Source organism: Marmota monax, unplaced genomic scaffold (assembly GCF_021218885.2).
Source record: "Marmota monax isolate L192 unplaced genomic scaffold, Marmota_monax_Labrador192_F-V1.1 WCK01_AAM20220418_F8-fsc00007, whole genome shotgun sequence".
NCBI lineage: Eukaryota > Metazoa > Chordata > Mammalia > Rodentia > Sciuridae > Marmota > Marmota monax.
Genome location: NW_026692781.1, coordinates 11,657,611 through 11,682,030, shown reverse-complemented (window position 1 = coordinate 11,682,030; position 24,420 = coordinate 11,657,611). Strand labels below are relative to the sequence as shown.

The window sequence follows — 24,420 nt, the reverse complement described above, 5'->3', positions numbered from 1 at the left end:
TATATTAGCTTAGCTTTGCCATCTGTACAGCACCTGAGGTTGAATGGATGCCCTTTACTGCAACAACACCAAAGCCATTCCACTGAAATAATTTTAAAGACTCAGCCATCTCCTGTCAAATGATACAGACACCACCATCTGCATATCCACTATCTACTGCACTCAAGCCCATCAATCTGCATTGACCATTCTGATAGTCATCCAGTTAAGCAACTGCTTCTATTTTTCAAGTAAACCATGCAGAGACATAGAATATGTCTGCTATGTTTGCATCTGAGTATTTGAGTGTGGTATGAAAGTTATAATCCCAAATTTGAAAGCCTACTAGTTAAATATAACTTGTTAGATTTTGTACACCACTGATGCAAACTATATTTTCTATTTTGCTGTTAAGAAAACAAGATTTGAAAAGACACCAATTGCCACATTCTCTTCCACTAGATACTCAATACATTTATTTAATTTCAGGAAGTTAATGCCAAGCACAGTGGTGCACACCTATAATCTCAGCTACTTGGGAGGTAGAAGCAGGAGGATTCCAAGTTTGATGCCAGCCTGGGCAACTGAGACTCTGTCTCAAAATAAAATTTTAAAACAAACAAAAAATGGGGGTTGGATGTAGCTCAGAGGTAGAAAGCTTCTGGGTTCAATCCTCAAAACCAAAATAAACTAATAATTTTTTGAAATGAGGTTAATAACTACCCACAAATAAACCAAGTACATGTCTGAACAGATTAAAATTTAAAATATCAGATTGTTACATTATATTTCTCCTCTAACTCCACTCACAATCTAAACTGATGTTATTTTCTCTCAAAAAAACTAGTTACTCAATTTTATGAAATTAGGAAAAGAAAAAATATTTATGGAGTCCTAAGATGTGGCAGGCATTAAACAGAATTTTCACACATTTTAATGACAAAATGAACTTCCACACTACTTACTCAGAAGCCTTCACATCATTAAATATACACTTAAACTATTTCCATTAGTATATCCAATATTAAGATATATTATTAAGTTGGATCTTATATCTGGTAAGCCATTTCCTTACTTTCTCCAATTACAAATAGTTACTATGTGCCAGGAATTATGTAAAGCAATGAAGATAAAGACTCCAAAAATAAAAACATGGAGTTCTTATGCTGAAGGAACTCTACCTAGCACAAATATTTTAATCTACTTTCTTGTTAAAAAATCTCTCTAACTTCCTACTAAGTAAGTGAGTTAAGTATTAACAGTTAAACCTGGGTTTGAGGGGCTGGGGTTGTGGCTCAGTGGTGGAGTGCTCACCTAAAATACAGTGTCCACTTAAAACTAAAAAATAAATATTTAAAAAAATTTATCCTAGCTAGAAAATCTGCATACTACAGCATGCTAATTTACTAAGAAATTGTCGTTGGGACACAATACTCTATAATTGTATCTACTACCATATACATGATAGGAGCCACTTTATCCTTTAAAAGCTTATATTTTCTGTTATTGTCATTAGCTACCTAAGAATAATCTGCTGAAGGAAGGTCCAGATTTATTCATACACTTAACAAATAATCTTTTAAACAAAATAACCTCTCTGTTCCATACTGCATTATGTAAAAGTAACAACTTTGTCCATCAATCTCTTCTCATGTGCCATGAAAAACTATAAGAACAGGAACTTTATCCCACTTCTGTGTCCCCTTCAATACCAAAACAACAAGTATTTATTGAGTATGTGCCGAGCTTCAGATACATCACCAAAACAAAAACAATCCTAAACTGCGGAGGTTGTACAGTGTCTCCCCTTATCCACAGAGGACATATTCAAGACCCCAGTGGATATCTGCAACTGTGGATAGTATCAAACCCTATGCAGTATTTTAGGCTTCTCTTGTAGCTTGAGGCCATTATTCAGTAAAACTGTTATAAGTTAAAGATGTGTACAGTAAACCCTAGAATAACAAAATAAAAGATCATAGCTAATAAAGAAACAAAAGAAATAAAAAGTATCATTAAAAAATAATACATCTTAAAAAGGTAGTAAAAAAGAGGAAAAGAAAAAACAGATGGACAATATAGAAAATAAATACAGGTTGTATATCTCTTATCTGAAATGCTTAGAATCTGAAGCAGCTCAGACTTCAATTTTTTTCTGATTTCAGAATATACATACATATATTATAAGATATCTTAGGTATGGAAACCAAGTCTAAACATGAAATTATTTGTATTTCATATATATCGTAAGCACACAGATAGATGGTAATTTTATACAGTATTTTTTGGGTATCTACAATTTGACTTCAAACCATTATATTAAGTCAAGAGTGAAGTTTTTGCAATGTGGCATCATGTCAGCATTCAAAAAAATTTGGATTCTGGAGAATTTCAAATTTGAGATTAGGGATACTCAACCCGTTAGCAAGATGACAAACAAACTAAAACTGTCAAAAGATGAAATGATGCCCCGATGTAAAGGTAGCAACTCTCAGGTTAGACAAAAAGAAAAGACCCAATTATCTGATGCCAACAAGAAAGGTATTTTAAACATAAAGGTACAAACTAGTTAAAAGTAAAAGAATAGAAAAAGGGAAAAAACATACCATGCTAACAATAATCAGAAGAAAACTACAGTAGATATTTTAATATTAAAGTTGATTTCAGAGCAAAGAATGTTATCAGGAATAAAAGAGGTCATTTTATCATGACAAAAGGGTCAATTAATCAAGAAGACACAATAATCTTCAACATTTATTTACTGTTGTCCTCTGATAACAAGTTTTAAAGTACACAGAGTAAACATTGATAGAAGTATAAGTAGACAGATCTGCAATTATACTAGAGGTTTTAATGGCCCTCAATAATTGATCAAACAGCAGACAGTATATAAGAAAAATAAATAAGTCCTAAATAATACTATAAATTATTTTGACCTAATACATATTTATAGATTAAGCCACCAAACAGCAAATGACACAGTTTTTGCAAGTACACATGAAACATGTACAAAACAGACCACATCATGGACTATAAAACAAGTGACACTAAATTTGAAAGGATCCAAATTGTATAAAGTAGGGTTTTTTTTTTTTAACACGATAGAATTAAGATAGAAATTAAAAACAGACAAAGGTCTGTTAAAAAATCTCTAAATAATTGGAAAGCAAATAGCATAAGTAAAGCTTGGGTCAAAGAAAAAAATCAAAAGAGAAGTAGAAAATATTATGACATGAATGGGGTAAAAATTGAGGATGCCAATAAAGCAATAGTTAGGCAAAAATTTACAACAGTGAAACCCTTTATTAGAAAACAAGACCTCAAATTACCATAACTTCTGCCATAAAACATGAAAAGGAATTTGACAAATCCAACATTCACTCCTAATAAGAACTCTAAAACTAATGTAGAAAAGGAATTCCTCAACTTGATAAAAGGTATCTACAAAAAAACACCTACATTTAATATACACTTGATGTTAAAGGTCTGAATACATCTATCCTATATCAGTAATAAGATAAGGATATCCACTCAAATTTATTTGTATTAAGAGGTTCTGGTCAGCATGATCAGGTGAGAAACAGAAATAAAAAGCATCCAGATTACACAGGTGTATAATCCCAGCAGTTTAGTAGGCTGAAGCAGGAAGATCACAAGTTCATCCTCAGCAACTTAGCAAGGCCCTAAGCAACTTACAAAACTCTATCTCAAAATAAAAAATTTAAAAAGGGATGGGGATGTGGCTCAGTAGTTAAGCACCCTTGGGTTCAAGCCCTGGTACCAAAAAAAAAAAAAAAAAAAAAAAAAAGCATTTTGATTAGAAAGGAAGAGATAAAATTGTCTTCATTCACAAACAACATGATCATCTACATAGACAATCCAAAGAGATATACAAAATATTTAACCTAATCAGTGAATTTAATAAGGGTGCAGATATAAGAACAATACACAAAAATCAACTCTATTTTATATGTTAATTTTAAAATCAGAAATCCAAACAATAGCATTAAATACTATATAATACTTAAGGACTAATCTGATTTTAATAAATACATAAGACCCACACATAGAAATCATAAAACACTGCTGAGGAAAATTACGGACCTAAAAAAACTAAAGATATACTGTGTTTATGGGTCAGGTCACAAGAATCAATATTGTTGAGATGTCAGTTCTCACCAATACAGAGTCAATGTAATCCTAATCAGAATCCCAATAGGCTTTTTTTTCCAAACACAAATTGACAAAATTATTCTAAAATCCCTATAAAAATACAAAAACCTAGAATCACCCAAACAACTCTGAAAATGAATTTAAAATGTTGCAGTAATTCAGTCTGGTCCTACCATAAAGGTATACACACAGACTAATGCAACAGAACAGACTCCAGAACTAGATGCATATATATATACATACATACATAAACACACACACACACACACTCAAATGTGTTTTGTTTTTAAATGATGGTGCACTTGTTACAGTGAAGAAATTTTATCTTTTTCAACAAATGGTGCTGGAACAGTTAGATATCCATATGCAAAAAGAAATCAACTTCAATCAATATCAATACCTCAAACTATATGTAAACTAAGAATTCTTCTGAACTAATCGATGTAAAACCAAAAACTATAAAACTTAAATAGGAGAAAATCTTTGCAACCTTATGTTAAGAAACAATAACAGAAGCATGATGTGTAAGATAAAAAAATTAATACACCGAATAAAATGACATGCCACAGACTGGGAGAAAGTATCTGCAAAACATGTACCTGAGAAAGGACTTTATACAGAGAATATAAAGAACGCTCTCTTTTGTCAGGCATTGTGGTGCATGCCTGTAATCCCATTGGTTCAGAAAGAGGAGACAGGAGGATTGAAAGTTCGAGGCCAACCTAGCAATTTAGCGAGGTCATAGCAACTTAGCAAGATCCCCAACTCAAAATAAAAAGTAAAAGGGCTGAGGATGTGGCTCAGTGGAATCAGTGGTAAGGTACCCTGGGTTCAATCCCTGGCACCAAAAACAAAAGGACTCTCAAAGCACAATAATAGGAAAACAAACAAACAATTCAATTTAAAAATAGGGCTAACAATCTCAACAGACACTTTACCACTGTTGATACATGGATGGCAACTAGGCATATACAAGGATATTCAACTTCACGAGTCATTAGAGATATTCAAATTAAAACTACAATAAGATACTACTACACACCTGCTACAATGACTAAAATTTAAAAAAAATAAAAAGTATTAGCAAGGATTTGAAGACACTGAAACTCTTAATATAAGCTAAAATAGAAAATGATACAATCACTCTGAGGAAAAGTTTGGTATTTTTTCAAAAACAACCTATTATTTTGATCTATCCATTTCATTTCCAGATATTTGCCCAAGAGAAAGAAAATATATACATCCATAAAAGAACCTGTACATGAATGTTCACTGCAGCTTTATTTCTAATAGCCCCAAACTAGTAATAAACCAAGTGCTCATCAACAGGTAAATGGATAAACTCTGGAGTACCTATACAACAGAATACTTCTGAGCAATGAAAAGAAACAAACTATTAATACATGCAACAATATAGATGAATCTCAAAATAATCATGGTAGCAAAAAACAACCAGAAACACCCCATCGTCCCCCACTCCAAAAAAAAGAGTACTGTATGATTCTACTTTAATAAAATTATAGGAAATTTAAATAAATCTACAGTGTCTAAAAGCGGATCAGTGACTGTCAAGGATAAGGTAAGGGCTGGGAGTAAGAATGAGGTAGAATTATAAAGAAGCAAGAGGAAACTCTTGGGATTGATGAATATGTTCACCATCCTAATGGTCATAATGGGTTTCACAGCTGTATTCATATTTTAATACTTATAAAACTTGTACACTTTTAAGTAAAGACAATTTACTATATGAAAATTACATCTTAAATGAAACTATTATAAAGCAAAACAAAACAAAAATATATGACTCAGATTTTGATCTTAAGTCTCAATCAACTAAATTTTCTCTACTGAAAATAAAAAGCTACAGGGTATGTAAAATTGGGAGTAATGATTAAAAATTTTATCTCTAAAAATTCAGCTTTTAAAACATTCAGTTTGAAATATCCCTTAGTTACCCAAGCGGACACATCAACTAGGAAATTGGATACAAGAGTCTATACAATTCAGGAAAGAAGTCTGGGTCAATGGTACAAATTTGGGAGTCTTCAGTGTAATAATAATTAAAAAAAAAAAAAAAAAGTTAACTGTACCTGAATGAAGCAGATAATCCTCCATAAAAATTAGTAGAATGAATCAAAATTCTAGGTATTAACTTAATTCAACCCTAATGAACAACCTAAAGAAGTAGAATCATCCCCACTTTATAAATGAGGAAATGAGGCATAAAAGTAACTTGCCCAACATCATACAGCTACAAGCTATATTTGAAGTTTACACTAAGATCTAATATCTAGAAAGAAAGAAAGAGAAAAAGAAAATGAGAAGTTTTTTTAGCAATATGGACCCAAGGGGAAAAAAGAATTATGGCCACACATCCCCAGTCTATTAGCCAATAAAGTAGTCAAAGTATTTTAATAAACCTGAAAAGGAAATTCCCCATTAGTGACTTCCCTTAAACATACTTAAATCAAAGTAACTTATAAGTTAAAGAGATTAAAATCAGCTTCCTAATGACTGTGTTGTTTCCTTTTTAAAATTCCAGAAACAAAAAGCAGTACATGTTAAACTGGTTATCTCAGCTGATATAGAAACTGAAGGACACCGAATTTTAAGGAAGAACTTGAACTGGGATCAAAACTGCTGCAGAGGGCTGGGGTTGTGGCTCAGTGGTTGCTAAGAGCCAAGTATATGATGCATGGCATTTTTGGTCGAAAGGTGACGCCAGCTAGCCATTGAGATGGTATGATTATGTTAAGATTTGCATTCATATGGATATTGGATTCCTGCTGTTCACCTAAGCTGGCTACTGGACTCCTGGAGAGTTCCCATTGGTTGGGGAAGTACAGTAGGAGGGAGTTCCAAGGGAGGAGCGCTCTCTGCGGTCCAGGAGGAGGCCGCGTGGGTGGATCGAAAATCTTCCCGGGTGCTTACCGGACATTGGCGGCAGTTTCAAAAAAAATAAAGTTTGTTCCTGCTTGAGTGGCTCGTGATTTTGTGCCCAGCCAGACTGCGGCAAGTGGTAGAGCATTTGCCTAGCACAGGTGAGGCACTGGGTTCGATTCTCAACACCACATAAAAATAAATAAGTAAAATAAAGGTATTGTGTCCATCTACAACTAAGTAAATTTTTTTTTTAACTGCTGCAGAAACTACAGCCTACTGCAATCAAAACAGAAAGTGGTACATTGGCAGTAAGAAAAATAAACTAGTAGGTAAAATATCAGAAGTTTCTAGTCTAGGAGGATGTCATTCAAATTTAAAGAAAATATGTTCCTTGAATTTTAATTTTAACCTTTAAAAAAAAGAAAGCTTGAAAAGGTTAAGATGCTATAATAAAGTATGTAAAATTAGAGACATAAAAAGCCATTCTTTTAATTTAAAAAAGAAATGCTATATTGATTGATAATGCCTCATTCCGGCAAAATGGAAGACTAACATTTGACTTTCGGGGGTTTTTCATTAAATACTACTATTCTGCCCACTGAAGTTCAATACAAACTATAATAATTAATAAAATTTCCTTACCTTGACATACAAAATCTTGACTTATTTGATGATCTTTAACACCTCAAGAAATGTTCAATTAAAATCAGCTTCCTAATTTATTATAGTTCTCTATTTATTCTAGTTCTCTACATCTTACTATATTAAATAAAAAATAAAGACAATAGTTAAATATTGTTTTCAAACCCCTTCAAGTAGAATTAGTCTCAGCAGACCAACTTCAGTCAACATTTCCAAAAAAAAAAGGGAAAAAGACAATAAAAAGTAAGATCAACAATCATATCTTTCTCTATGTCCTGTTAAAGTTTTGGAGGGAAGGATCTCTATAATCCCAAGTTGGACAAAGTGATTAATACATGACCAACAAAATAGAATTTCTGACTTTTGTTTACAAAAGCTAAGTTACAATTGCCTTGATCACAATTCAGGAAGTTGAAGGATCCAACCATCTGAACAATGACTTGCTTAGAACCTATGAAGAGAACCTAAAGTTTTCCAAAAATTCATTAGAATCCCAAAAACATGCTACAAGGACTCTATAAGTTTCACTACTCATAGATGAGCAGTTTTCAATAAAATTATTCATTGAAAAGTTCAGTAAATAGCAAACACCAACATCTACCTACTGATGCAATTTACCATCAAGACTTGAGAATTATATTTCCAATATGTTCCATTTTGCTCCCTTCCATTCCTCCTACTGTGTATCAGGTCACTAACAGCTCTCATCTAAATTATTATAGCAGTCTCTTAATCAGCTCTTACATGGCCTATTCATCCTCCACACAGTAGCCAGAATTATCTAAGGTACAAGGATAAGGTTCAAGCTTTCAAAGTAGTTTTATAAGGTCCTTTATTTCTGACCTCTTCATGTTTTTTTGGACTCATCCTCTTACTCCTACACCTACTCCCATCCAACATACACCAAGGATGTGTGTTCTACATACACACTACACTGCAGTCATACTCAGTTATCTGCAGTCTCCACTAAAAGCAATAACTACCTTTAAGGCCTATGCACATGCTTCTTCCTCTGACTGATTGTTCTTCCCACCTCACCTCCTTTTTTGCTAATCTGATTCATCCTGAAATCTGATCTCAAACTGCCCTATTCTCTGTCACACATTCTTTGTACAAGTTCTTCCCACCTGGCCCCATTTGATGACTTGAATTTAGTCTTCATACGGCAATTCTCAATCATTAAATTTCTATTTACCTAACTTTTTGTCCTAATAGAATGTAAGCCACCTGAGGGTAGTAGGTAATGTCTTTTTCACTACTATGTTCTCAACATCTAGCTTAATGCTTGACCCACATAGAAACTTGGCAAATTCATTGAGTTCCTGGAGGGAAAAAATGTAACATGAAAGGTATTTCATTTAGATAGAGGACAGAGTAGTTTTGAAAACATTAAAGAGATAACATACCTGTCTTTCCAAATCTTGTCCTGTTATGCCAGCCTCTACATGAGCTGTCAGATTGTTCTCATCAACCCAAAGAATTCGATTCTGTTGAAAGAAGTGAGAAGTCTCATCTCCATGTTCTACTAACATTTTCTCAGGAAATACAGAACTTCCTAATTCAAGGCAACAAGTGACAAGACAATAATTAAATAAGTAAGGTTATTCAACCACCACCCAGGTGGGAAATGAGCTACACTTACCCCTTATTATATAACATAACACATAAAATACTGATTCTTTAGGCAGATATTAATATGAATTGAACTCCAACTCTTAGCTTAGGCAAATAACTGTCTAGGCTTAGTGTTTCTTCACTGCAAAAACACATACATATATTAATACTATATACTCATAATAATGTAGACACGTGCTATTGGAAATAAATGAGATAATGCATATAAAAAAACAAACAGCATATGTGAGGCCTGGCATTCTGTAGATACTATCTGTACTTCTGTCAACATGGCAATCCTATCTAATTAAGAATCAGATAATAGGAAAGAAAACACCTGACAAGGCATCTGAATTAATAAATGGCATCTCTGCTTTCTTTCAATCTGAAAAAAAAGACCAGAAATCCCACAGAGAAAACAAAGCACATCCCTGTGTCATACTCAAAAGAAGAAACTGAGTATTTTCTGGCAGAAATATATGACTGATAATAATAAAAAATGTGTTTTTAACATTCTTATTTGGCCTAATTTTTATGTATATATGTGTCTTCATATATATCCTTCTTTCCCCTTCTATTTGAGCAATCAGGTAACACATAGAATCTTCTGGATCCCAAGGAAGCTTACTTTGTATTTTGGTATGTTTAACTGCATAATAATAACTAATGTAAATAAGTCTGGTTAATGATAAAAAGAATACAATAGGCAATACAAAAAGAGCAGTGTCTGCCTAAATTCCAAATTGGAACACATACAAATAACTGCACTGCTTAATTCATAGGGTACAATAATTACTAAATAAGATGAGAATGTACTTTTTGGTTTGTTATATAAAACTCATTAATTATACTCTGCCTATAACAGTAATTTCAACATAACTATGGTATAATTGGGTGTTTGGTTCTGTACCAGCTAAACAAATTTAGTCTTATATACATATATACATACGTATATGTATATATTAAATTGTTGAATAAAAGACAAAGAATTTATTAATCTAATAATACCATCTATATAAGTTATGTACATCTTCTTCCCCAACAGACTGACCCTTGAGACAATTACACATATGTGCTAAATATTTACTTGTACCCAGTAAGGGTCCAAACATCTTTTTTGACAGAAAAAAAGAAATTAAAAGAGGCAGAGAAGAAAACCACCTTCATGAGTATTCACATAAAAACCTCAAGAAAATGTATAGATTATCTTATTACATCTAGTATACACTACCCAAGTTAAAACAAAAACTCCCACAGCCAACAGGCCATAGTATTATTATATGTATTCAAATACAACTCTGATTCCCTTATTTTATATGTATTACAGCAGAAATACAGTGAGCAAAATCACTGAGATATGACTTACTGACTTTAACACAAATCACAGTTATAGGTACCCACCCAACAATCATATTTAAAACAATTCAAAGTTAACAGTTCAGTGACTACACAAAACTACTTGGAAACATGGAAATCCTGCTTCAGAATTTTAAACATCTACTCGGCATCAAGACTTTTACTTGTATTATCTCATTTAACCTTTATAATAACCTTCTGTAGTATTACTATTTCACACATTTGGTAACAAACTTACAGGTAAATTTGCACAGCAAAATAAAGAGCCAAAAATCCAAATATATTCAAAAAAAAAAAAAAAGGCTACTGTAGTAGTTCTATATTTTGAATAAATTATAGTTTTTTTTTTTTTTTTACATTCTGGAATAAGGAGAAACGTTGATAGGGAACTTCATAGTACAATAATCAGGCAGCTACCATGTAAAACTTGTAATCAATTTTAGCATCACGAATGTAGGATAATTAGCTATTGTATACCACCTCTCCTAATGTTATATGATATTTAAACAGCACAAAATTACAAAGTCTTGGGTATGATAATTGCTCTGAATTGATCATTACAAAGTATACGTGTATAAAAACATCACTCGTTTCAATAACCCCACAAACATAAACACTTATGTCTCCATAAAATAAAATTTAAAAGCATATCACCATCTATAATGATGGTATATTTTTATTTATGGTATATATTTATTTTTTTTAAATCATGCCTGAATCTAACTAGTCTATATAGAGGGCATAAAAGAAGAGTTAAATGACACCAAGAAGAAGCAACAAATTCAAAGCAAGTCACTTTATGATATAAATAACAGTTTCTTCAAAAGTCAGAAACATTTGAAAAAGGGGAAGAAGAGGACACTTTCAGATAAAATAAGATTTAAGAGAAACAACAAAAAGCTAACATAAGCCTTTTCTAAACCCCCATTTGAACAAATGAACTACAAAACAAAGGCACTGTGCATAAAGAAAGACTCAATATTAAATGCTATAAGAAATTACTTTTGACTATGCCAAGAGTGATAATAATGTAATAGTAATATGAGAAAATATTCCTTTTAAAGAGACAGAAAGAAATATTTAGGTGTAAAGTAGCATTTTTAAAGGATTTGCTTTAAAATACTAAAGAACAAATGAAAGATAAAACAAGTATGTCAAAATGCTAATAACTAATCTAGACAATAAATATACCATTCTCTTTATTCTGTGTTTGAAAAAAATTCAAATTAAAAAGTTTTTTTTAAAGTTGTTTTTATTATAATAAAGAAATGATCAGGAATACCATTGATTATATAAAGTTCATACCCAAATTAAAGCCTTAACACAGCACAACGTCCAACTCCTGGACCACAATAAATCCAAACTTCAAACTAAAGCCTATCATTAAATTAGTTCTTCCATTCACCACCAAGCAAAAATGCAACAACATTAGTATAAATCTGGGAGACAAGTTTTGATTATTCAAATTAACCTTAACTGACTAATATTATCTGTTCTGTTTTTTAAAAACAGGAAGTCTGACATGGCAGTGCAGGCCTGTACTCCCAGCTAGTAGGAACAACAAGGCAAGAGGATCCTAAGCTTCAGGCCAGCCTGGGCAACTTAGTGAGACCCTGTCAAAATAAAAAATAAAAAAGGACTGTGGATGTAGCTTAATAGTAGAGAGATACTAGACAAATAATAGATAAAATGAAATCAAGTCATCTATATGTCAATCTTCTAATTCATGCTTCTCAAATTATCAATACCACATTCTAATTTGGTAAAATAGCAACAAGATATGCACCTCAGAGTAAGTGAACTTAAGATTTTGAATATCTGAAGACAAGGCTAAAATATAATGATGAAATACATTCAAAACAAAATGGACAACAGATCTTTTTTTGAATGATAATTGAGGCAAAGTCATAAGGACAATGTTTTAAATATAAACATTCAAATGTATCTTAAATTATCATATACCATTTGTGAAGTGTCCAAAGAAATTATTGTTCTTGTCTCATCTGCAGGACACATCAGGCCATATGAAACACTTGTTCCTCCTGCCAAAATACAAACAACTTCATGTTTAAATATTTTCCTTTTAGCTACTCTTCTAGGGGAAATTCCTAACACAGTGTATATAAATAGAACCATTAACAGAGGGACATCTATTTCTACTCTGCAAAATACAATTCACAAATGATAACATACTAAAAGAAAACTCACCTTTAGTTTATTTATTGCCAAAATGAAGCAATATTATGGAACCAAAAGCAATGGGATATGGTTTCTTTCCCTGAACAAAACACACTCAAGTGAGGCCCCTACAATTTGTAGAACTCCACATACATAATTAGAACAATACATAATCTAAGCTAATGATTACTGTGAAAAAAAGAAACATCCTATATAACTAGATGCCATTTATTACTTTCTACTTTAATATTGAGATTCATTTGTCATTTAAAATAATATTCTCATACAAAAAGGCTTTTAATAAATTACAAACAAGTTAAAATGTCCAAATTATGTGATATTTAAAAACAAACTAATATATTCTTTGGTGAAAAATCGACCTTAATATAGAATAAATAATACACAGAAGTATTTAAATAATATACTGCTGTTTTCTCTTAATACTTATTGTCAAAGTAAAAGTGTTTTCTTGGTACCAAGAATAATACAATATTTTCAGTTCTTTAATTAGATCTCCATCAGCCTATATCAGAATACATTTTAATTGATACTTGCATACACTTTCGTGTAAGAAAACATATGGGAGTCACTTCCCATAAAAAGCATATGGATGTTGATCAGATTAATTTTAAAAGAGGAGACAATTATCAGTTACAAACATGATTCCTGTAATCAGTAACAACTATTTGATTATCACAGTTATTTGAGTTCAGAAAAATATTTCATAATAAGTGACACTGTAGTCCCTTTTTTGTATAAATTCAATAGATAGTGTGAGCTGAAAAGGGATCTGGAGCTCCTGAAATTGTTAATGTCCCATTTCCATTCCATCAATGCTAATTTGGTCACTAAGGTTTATTTCCTTTTACCTAGATAAGTTGTTAGAACAAAGCAGTCAATAAAAGATCAAAAACATTTTAAAATGCAAAACAGGGAGGGGGGATAGTAGAGGATAGGAAAGGCAGCAGAACACAACAGACACTAGTATGGCAATATGTAAATCAATGGATGTGTAACTGATGTGATTCTGCAATCTGTATATGGGGTAAAAATGGGAGTTCATAACCCACTTGAATCAAAGTGTGAAATATGATATGTCAAGAACTATGTAATGTTTTGAACAACCAACAATAAAAAATTTTAAAAAAAGAAAAATAAATAAATCAAAAAAGAAAAAAAATAAAATAAAATAAAATGCAAAACAATGCTAGTTTTCTGCATGAAAAGATATAAATGATTTGATCATATACTGGTGCTCTTTTAATCCACAGAATGCTCTATTATGACTCTGCTTCTCAAAGGTTTAGACTGGGTATATCTATTTTTGCCTTTGAAAATTAAAATCATATCCATAAACATACAGATTAGAAAGTAACTACTAAAGCAGGAACATTTTCTTATTTAGGCATTAAATTACAGTTTCAACTATGATCCACCAAGAAAAAAGAAACCAGGAATTAAAAGTTTGTACGCCAAGTCTCAGTTTAGGTAAACCTCTTCAGAACAGAAATAAGCAGCATCAACCAATTTTTTTTAAATAATCTCATCTGTTGGGGCTATTGCTCAGTAGCAGAGTATGTGCCTTAGCACATGTGAGGCACTGGGTTTGATCCTTCAGCATCACATAAAAATAAACAAAATAATTAATTCTGGATACAATAAAGGGACTCCTTAAAAAAAACTCATTAAAATTATAGAAATGTTTTTTTTCAGCAGACAACATAAACACTTAAAATACAAATACTTTAAATAAAACAAATTTATATCAGATTTAAATATAAAAGCACAATACCTACCACCAATTGGTATGATACAAAGGTTATATTTGCATGCTAGATTCACAATCTTAACTACATCATCATGACATGCTGTTGAAAAAAAAAGGAAAATACATTAATTAAAGGGATATGAATAATATCTGGATAATCCTAAAAAAATAAGGGTCTATAAAGTTATTTAGCATCCAAACTTTTTCTTTGCTTATTCATTAATGCACTAAACAGCTGTATTAAGACATAACAAGTTCTTTTCAACTTTTCATTTTGAAATAATTTCAGATTTACAAAAAAGCCACTAAATACTACAAAGAATTCCCTTCACCTTACATCCCCAAACAATAACATCTTATATTACAAAAGTCCACTTAACAAAACCAAGCAATTAATACTAAAAACAATTAACTAATTTACAGACCTTAACTGTGGTCAATTGTCTCACCAAAGTTCCCTTTTCTGGTTCAGGGTCAAATCCAGATCACACAGTGATTTTAGCTGGTCACATCTCCTCATTCTTCTTTAAAGCTACACATTTCCGAAGCCTATCTCTGACTTTCATGACCATGACACTTTTGAAGAACACTGTTCAGTTATTTCATAAAACATCCTCAGTTTGGATTTGTATGTTTCCTCATGATTAAACAGATTTTACATTTTGATAGTAATTACACAGAAGTGGATATTGTGCCTTTCTTAGTGCAATACTTCTGGAGACACATGATGCACACACAGACATGTCTTATTTCCAGTAATGTTAACTTTGTTCATTTGGTTAGTGTAGGGCATGATGTAACCTGGGGCATGTTGCATCAGAAAAGAGGAAACTTGCTGGCTGCTACTCGCTTCCCAGTCCTGGGGCCATAGGTAGCTAAGAGAGGACCTAGCAATTAGCCAGAAGGCATTGCCAAGGGTTGTGATGAAGAATCGGACCACCTCTAGGACAGGCTCAGAACTCTTCTGCCCTCAAGGTCAGCTCATGTCTCCCATTACTGTCTGTAGGTTGGGTGTAGATTCCCAACCCTGCTGACCTTTACCCTGATTGGTTCCTGTACATTATATTAGCTATGTATGTTTTCTCATTAAAGGAGATACTGCTTTGACTGTTCTCCCTGGCCCGCCTGATTGTCCTGGGGGGGGGGGGGGCCTGGGTGTGGGCGGCCAGTTGACCTTTACCTTTCTTGGCCTGTCCTGGCCAGGGCGTGCTGCCCCAATCTCTCCCACAGGTCAGGAGGGAACGGGGTGGGGGTGGGGGGTAAAAACCCTAACAGGTTAGATTGTCTGGTAGGTATATTTCCTGTTGAAATCAGTAAATATCTTTAGATATGTAAATAGTATGTTTCTCATCATACTTTCACCCACTAATTTTAACACTTCATTAATGATTCTTTTTTCTGCTTTTTAGAAAAACATTAAAATCTTACACAAAATAGACCAGCACCTAACTAAAGGGCTCTTTATCAGTGTTAAAGTTATCTAAGTAAGAAAAACCTAACTATGGAAGACTGTAAATGCTAAGTAAGAGGTGCTGAGACTAAATATGAGTGGCACTAGAACATTAGCGAAGCCTATGTTTTCCTTGGCCTGAAGTTCTGGTATTATTAAGTGAAGTAATTTTTAAAATGTTTTCGCTAAAGGAAATTTTAAATTTTATAAGCATACTTACACCAAAAACATGCATTATATGAGTGACTAACCATCTGTCCAAACTAAAGGTCAAAATATGCACACTGTGGAAAGGTCACAATGGTGAAAATCCTGCTTTAAAGATGACACCAGAGCAGGGAAGTTACATATATCACAAAGTCTTTACTCTTAAACAAGCCATAGCCATTCCATTAAAGCAATATGTAGAATTCAGATTCAGATTAAATAGACTTAAAGATAACTTCAAATACAGACTTGGACAGGTGTGGTCTCCAAACTGCAAGGTGAGACAGTCAATTCTATTCCATGGAATTACCTCAAATTGCACTGCCTCAAAAGTTGCCCTCATGCAAAGGAAAATTTAGAAGCATCAACAATAAGAATTGATATCAAAGTTAAATAAAGGTCACTGTGAACTGACAATGTGATGGGAAACAAAACTATTACTATAAAGCTCTCATAGCAGAAGATTCAACAGAATAAAGTTAAAAACTTGATTCATCCAGGAATACACCATTCATATAGATAAATAAAGTATGACATAAAATGCAAGGAATTCTTTCACAAAAATTAAACCTCTGGAGAGTGTACAGGAGATCTGAAGAGTTAAGAAACTTGAGGCATCAAAACCTTTAAAGCTATTATTGCAAAAACCCAGTTACACACTAATAAAAGACCGAACTAGAAATTGGGGTGAGGAAAATAAAATGGACAAGCACAGACATGTAGGAACTAACCAAATGGGTAGGATTTTACAAAGAAAAGATATTTGTGTGTGGCAACTATTTCTGTTTCCTACATTTGGCTTTTTAAAAATACCTGGACTTCTTAAAGAAAAACATACTTCCACTTTGGAATTCTCTCAGTACTTCAATATTGAAACATAATGAAAATACCCAGAAGACACACTTGAAATTTCTTCTCAAGATACGTTAAAGGAAGGTCTATTAAGTTTCCTGTGGCCAATGAAAATCAACAAATTTTGCTTTCATGTTTTCTAGTTTAAAAAAAAAAAAAAAGGATTGAATGGATAAAGAAAATGTGGTATATACAATGGACTATTACTCAGTCTTAGAGAATGAAATTATGGCATTTGCAGGTAAATGGAAGGAACTAGAGAATATCATGCTAAGTGAAATAAGCCAAACCCAAAAAAACAAAAGTCCGAATGTTTTCTCTGATTAGCGGATGCTAATCCATAGTGGGGGGTTGGGGGAGATGTGAAGAAACTTTGGTTTGCTTAGAGGGGATTGAGGGGAGGGGTGGGGCTTTTGGGATGGAAAGAACAGCAGAATGAGACAGACATTTTTATCCTATATACATGTATAATCACACTACTGGAGTGACTGTGTACCATGTACAGCCAGAGGAAAGAGATGTTGTGCTCCATTTGTGTACAATACTCCAAAGTGCATTCTACTGTAAAAAAAAATTAATTAACTAATTAATTAATTTAAAAAGCCAGCCTCAGCAACTTATTGAGGCCCTAAGCAACTTAGCAAAACCCTTCTCTAAATAAAATATTAAAAAGGGGATGTGGCTCAGTGGTTAAGTACCTCTGGGTTTAATCCCTGGTACCAACAAAATAAAAAATGAAAAAAGAATTTTCAAATTTAAAAAAAGGAATAAACCTTCCACAAATCTTAGTAAAGAAGCAGCCTAAAGTTACTAAAAAAAATCAGCAGGCAAAACAAAATATTTCTTCTATTTGAAATAACTTTTCCTTTTTCTTTTTCTTTACAACTAAATTTCTATACTAAATGGAGACAAAAGACCATAACTATTCCAAATGTGTGGGAGAATATACATCCCAAGAATCAGGAAACTAATTTCATCTCTGCTACATATGATCTTGGATTTTCCTATCTTACCTCCTTTTTCTCCCCATCTTAGGTATCATTTTTCCTTCAGAAAGTTCCTACAAAGTGGAAGGATCTTATCTAAGACCTCAGAATTCATGAATGAACCAACTTTCTGAAAAATAAAATATTCTATATACTTTGAAGTGGAAAATCTTAAGAAAAAAGTGATCTGGAAATCAATATAACTTTTTTAACAATGCTATCATGGACAGCAAGGAACGACATACCTTCCCTGCTTTAAATTATATGGTAAAAGAGATAGTTTAAAAAAATGTAATAAATATAGTACCTAATTCCTTACCAAGAGGAAAATAACAAAAAGTTCATCCATCTTCTTTCCCAAACCAAATCCAAAATGTTAATTTCTCAAAACTTATTCATTTCAAAGATAGTAAGTATATCATATATTTTTAAACACCTTGTTTTACCACATAACCTTACTTTTTAGCCCAAAAACTAATGTTACCAAATTACTATTATTTTTAGTTTTACAGTAATTGTATTTATTAATAATTTCTATGTATCTGAATAAATTGTACTAATTTCACTAAGCTTCCAAATGAATAAAATATATATTTTTCTACTGATCATTAAATGCAATTATATACATTTAACTTAAAGACTTAATAATCAACAGTAATCCTTAAAAATCTACTGTTCAGAACAATCTCATCAAGAAAGAGTTTCAAGGCCTTTACTAAGTTCTTAAAAATATCACTATTTATATTTAACTCATACATTAAAAAGTACATATTTCAAGTACTAAATTTACTTAATATTTAACAATACTAAGTTAATGGTACAAAGAGAAAAAAATAACTTACTTGGCCATAAAACTATATCAGGAATTCGCTGAAACATTCCTTCCCTGAGCAAAAATATCTCATGAAGACAATGACCTGTTTGTGATTTTAAAAAGAAAAAATGTAAAAATATCTTTATAAAACCTAGAAAATTTTTAATTAAAAGTAAATGGTGCCAATTTAAAGTAGCTTACCATGAGCTCTAAATACTCGATCATCTGCTTCTTGTGAATATGAAATATTAGTTTCTTTAAGTTCACAAAGAAAATCTTCATTTACAATTGAAGGAGGAGTATCACTAGGATTTAAGGATGCCTAGAAAATAAAATTTATTTCCAGAAAATAAATTTTGAATACCTCTGTTCAGGAGAGTGACTATGAAATGCAGATTTCTTTTTGCATTCAAAGTTAGAAGCAGTAAACACAGAAACCAACTTTTGACAGTGGAAAATTACAAATAGTCTGGTTAATTATATACTATCACATGAATTACAGAAGTCCCACATTTCCTCTTGGCTTCTATGACCCACTTTTCATTATCTGCAATCCAGAACAGGGAAGAAAGTCGTCACAAATCTTCAATTTTAGTTTAAGGAGAGTGGGAAAGAGCTATTTGTGTTTTGCATTATCCATATTTTTCCCTGTAGATAAACATTATCATCTCCTAGTCTTCACTGACCATTTTAAAAAGATCAATAACAGTAATAAAAAATTTTAATGGGCTGAAAAATCTCATGACACAATTATAAACTGAATACCCAATTTCAGCTAAAACGTATTTTGAAAACTAATGTTGAACTTTAAGGTCAAAACTATGAGACACTGACTTTGTCACTCAACTTCTGTGAGACTCGGCTTCTTCATCTGTTATATGAGATTAACACCACTGTTAAGGTTTAGATATGAGATGTCCCCCAAAAGTTCATGTGTGAGACAATGCAAGAGGTTTCAAGGTGAAATACTTGAATTATGAGAGCCTTAACCTAATCAGTGTATTAATCCACTGATATGAATTAACTGGGCAAGTAAGTGTAAGCAGGTAGAGTGTGGCTAGAAAAGACAGGTCACTAGAGGTGTTCCTTTGGGGTTTATATTTTGTCCCTGGTGAGCAGTGCTGTTTCCTGACTCCCCATCCTGAGCTGCTTTCCTCCCCACACTCTTCTACCATCATGTTCTGCTTCACCTCAGGCCTAGCACCATGGAGTCAGCCCTCTATGGACTGATACCTCTGAAACTGTGAACCTAAAAAACTTTTCCTCCTCTAATTGTTCTTGATAGGTCTTTTGGTCACAGTGACAAAAAAGCTGACAAAAACCCACCCCCAAATGTGTAAGAATACTATGAGGAAAGCAGATTAAACGTGCTAATTTTTGTGAAAAGAACCTAATAGCATGTCTAGCAAATCTTAAAAAACAAAAAACTATGATATAGTATTCAGGGAAAAAAGTACAAGAATATATAAAGAAAAGCATATGATATTTCTATATTCCTGGTCTCTTATGAATTTTATTCATATAACAAATACTGATTGCTAGCTGCTATAAGCTAGGCATGGACCTAGCTTAGGGATATAGCAGTGAGTTAAATAGGAAAAAAAGAAAAGAACCTCATAGAATTTATCCTGTACTAGAAGGAAATTACTAAAAGAACACCTCAAAATAATAATAACAATAAGTTAAGTTATTAAAAATTGAAAAGGGCTCAAAAGCATAAAAATGGAATGTATCTGAAATGTGGTGATATATCTGAATATACCATGTGTTATATCAATGTCAAAGATAAAAAGTATTCACAAATAGTTGAGACAGAAAAAGAATTTAAGAGATGATAAAAGAGACATAAGAAAAAATAATTTGGTTTGGTAGGGGCAGGAATTAGCTATTCAGTCCCACTTTTTCTTTTCTTTTCTTTTTTTTTTTTTATTTTAGTAATACTGAAGACTGAATCCAGGATGTAGTTCTACCACTGAGCTACATCCCCAGCCTTTTCTATTTATTTTTGAGATGGGTTCTCACTACATTGCCAAGCTGGTCTTGAACTTGTGTGATCCTCCTGCCTCAGCCTCTGAATAGCTAGGATTACAAGCATGTGGCATGTTGCATGGCTTGTTCAGCAGTCTCATTTAATCACTAGAATAAAATAACTAGATTTATAAATAAATCTAGCAATTACCCACTGACTACCAATACTTAATAATATATTGGTTACAGTGAAGAATATCATGAATGACAAAGCCCCTATATTTAGGAAATTCATATCCAATTGGAGGGACATGCAGAATACCTCTGGTATAGCAAACTAATAACAATAACAATATAAAGAGGTGATAAATATTTCATTGGTTTCCTATGTATACAGTTTATTGATTTTTTCTTTTCTTTTTTTTTTTTTTCCTTTGTAGAACTGTGGATTGAACCTTGGAGCTGGTGCACGCTATGGCAACACTTTATCACTGAAGCACATACTTGCATTTTTTCTTTTTTTTGAAACAGAATCTCAATAGATTGCCCAGGCTGGCCTCAAACTTGCCATACTCCTGCCTCGGCCTTTCAAGTAGCCGAGATTATATGCCCGGCCAGTTTAAAGTTTTTTAATCTTTCAGAAAATAAAAACTACACAAACAAATTAAAATTCTCTGTCATTCATATCTTTAAGTTTTTAAGTTTTTTGGTAATTTTTCAAATATTCTAAATGTTTACTATTAAGTATAACATAACAATTTTATTTTATTCTATATATCATAGATTACTGCCTATTATTTTGTTATCTAAAAATAACAGCAATTTAGCTGGGCACAGTGGCACACACCTGTAACTCCAGTAGCTCAGGAGGCAGAGGCAAGAGATCATAAAATCAAAGCCAGTCTCAGCAACTTATAGCAAGGCCCCTCACAACTTACAGAGACCCTGTCTTAAAATTTAAAACATAAAAAGGGCTGGGGATGTGGCTCAGTGATTAAGCACCCTAGGTTCAATCCCTGGAACCAAAAAAAATAAATAAATTTTAGGAGCTGGGATTTCAGCTCGGTGGTAGAGCACCCACCTAGCACATGTGAGGCACCGGGTTCTATCCTTAGCACCACCTAAAGATAAATAAATAAAGGTGTCCATCTACAACTAAAAAACATTATTAAAAAAAAAAAAAAGAAAGAAAGAAATTTTAAAAATAAAAATAACAGCAACTTTCATTTCTATAATAAAATACTCACAGAATTAACTAATTTGTACAATACTACCACCCTGTGAGAGGTATAACAGTTATTACTCCCACTTCTTAAATTAAAAATAATCAAAACTCAGAAAGGAGAAAAAAACTAGTCAAATAATTCTTAAATTCTGAAATTTAGAATCTAGACACTATGAGAAAAAACTCCTTCTACAAAACCTGACAAGACCTATATAATTAATGGGCTTCATAAAAAAGAAACCATAACTGTATTAAAGCAAACACAACAAATTACAAAGATAAATCTAATTAATTTGGGATTAAAAAAAAACAGTTAAGGAAGTTAGTAATTATTCTTATTTGCTTACTTTAGAGGTAGTTTTATGTTCCAGACTTACTCCAAGTGTATTTTGGATCCATTCCTTAAGAGTTGGTAAAGTCAAGCCACTAAGAGGGTACCTAAGATACAAAGAAGATAAAATTTTAGAGTAAGGTATCTCCATTTAAATTTGAAGCTTAGATTCTGCTTCTAGTAATGGTCAAATAGTTCCTATCAAACTAACCCTCCAACATATAACTATCAACTCTAAACAAAAACAAAATAAACCTAGCTATCTGAAGACGGTATAGATGGAACAAAAGTAGGTATGCTACGTTTGGAAGAAGGAAAAAGCACTATGTAAATATCCAGTTTTGCTTTGCTTTTTAAACAGTTTTGACAATGGGGAGAGCTACAGCTGTTGAGGTAACAAAAAATTTTTAAAAAGAGCTTAAAGAAGCAGAAGAAGGGAGTGTTTGTAGTAAACGCAGCCATCTGGAAAGCATACAGAGAAATCACAGAACCTATAGGAGGGACCTATGTTTCAACTCTGTCCAAACATCTGGCTGACCCTGAATTATACATGGGTAGAATATGTATGAGAGTCTTATAAACACCCCAGATAAGCTTAAAAGAACTGAAAAGACAACATAATTGTTTATCGATTCAGAGGAGCAGTATTTGGAGTCTGACATCAGTCAAACTAAATGCTTGATTTAGGGGGAAAAAAATTAAAAGTCTCTATGGCAGAATATAACAGAGTCCAGAAGAATCCTGAGTTTCTAGGACATATCAATCACAACATCCAAGACTCACTCCAGAATTATTAAACATGAACAAACAAGAAAATGTGATCCATCAGCAAAAGAAAAAAGAAATAATGACAACTGACCCAAAGATGATCCAAGATACTGGAAATAGCACACAAGGATTTTAAAGCAGCTAATAACAACTTGGCTAAAGGACCAAAGAAAAAAATATGCTCCCAGTAAGGAACAGAAATTTCAGCATAGAAATAAAAATTATAATAAATAACAAAACAGAAATTCTATAATTGAAACTCTCAAACATTCTGTTGGTATCTCATTTCAGATATTCTTTGTTTTGTATGCCAGTTCAAGTTTTTTGGTCATTTTTCTTTTGGGTTATTATTATTTGCTTATTGATGTACCAGAACTGTCTACATATTATGAAATCAGGAATATATGTATTAAACATTTTATCATACTCTATGATTTACATTTTCACTCTCTATTACTAGAGTCTTGATAAAAAAATTCTATATTTTAATGTTGTTTATTTTTTTCCTTTGTTAGTTAATATTCTTTGTTCTCTGCTTTTCGAAAACCTCAAACTCAGAAAGAATTCTGTATATTCTCCTAGCAGTTTCAGTTTTAGCTTATACATTTAAGTCTACATTCTATCTGAAAATAATCTGTGTATGTGGTATGAGGTAATATCAAATTAATTTTTTCCAAGATGGTAGTTTATGTCCTCCTATTGCTACTTTTGTTCTGTGTGTGTGTTTTTTAATGGAGGGGGGAAAAAAAGAGATTCTAGTAGTCACTATTCCAGTAGAGAGAACAAACAGAATGGTAGAACACTTGCCTAGCATGCACAGGGCCCTAAGTTCAATTCCCAGCACTACCAAAAAAAAAAAAAGAAAGAAAGAAATTTGCAACACTTTCTGATACCAGAGAAATCTAATGATTCACCCATTATCCTCAGGAAACTCGACTAGACTTAGAGAAAGTTATGCCTGAATTCAATTCACTTTATTATCCTGTCTGTGAAAAGATAAAGGTGTTCCCTGAAGCACCAAAATGAGAATTGACTATTATTTAGTTACTTAATTTTAGTACTGTTGTGTGTTACACATTTCATCTTAGGTTGTCTAAATTTCACTTTTATGCTCGGGGAATTACCCTTTGCATAAGTCTTGGAGGGAGGCAAGAGCTACCTTCCACTTACATGCATACACCAGATATTCACTTTCCTGGTCTCCTTGCAAGCTCTTACGGTTAGAT

The 24,420-nt window shown here is 32.5% G+C and overlaps 1 protein-coding gene across 4 annotated transcripts in view; it reads right to left on the bottom strand.

The window, feature by feature from the left end:
- Window positions 1–24,420, bottom strand: part of Agps (alkylglycerone phosphate synthase) — a 132,800-nt gene that overhangs the window by 82,278 nt on the left and 26,102 nt on the right. For 3 of the 4 annotated variants that reach the window (XR_009227023.1, XM_046447257.2, XM_046447258.2), the window contains exons 3-8: window positions 22,443–22,533; window positions 19,104–19,224; window positions 18,931–19,005; window positions 14,622–14,693; window positions 12,610–12,689; window positions 9,084–9,164 (exon numbers count right to left, since the gene is read on the bottom strand). Coding sequence is in view for 3 of the 4 variants with exons in the window: in XM_046447257.2 (XP_046303213.1) it covers window positions 9,084–9,164; window positions 12,610–12,689; window positions 14,622–14,693; window positions 18,931–19,005; window positions 19,104–19,224; window positions 22,443–22,533 (520 nt within the window). In the remaining variant the exon portion in view is untranslated. The remainder of the gene's footprint in view (window positions 1–9,083; window positions 9,165–12,609; window positions 12,690–14,621; window positions 14,694–18,930; window positions 19,006–19,103; window positions 19,225–22,442; window positions 22,534–24,420) is intronic. The other variant, XM_058580220.1, reaches the window with a different exon arrangement.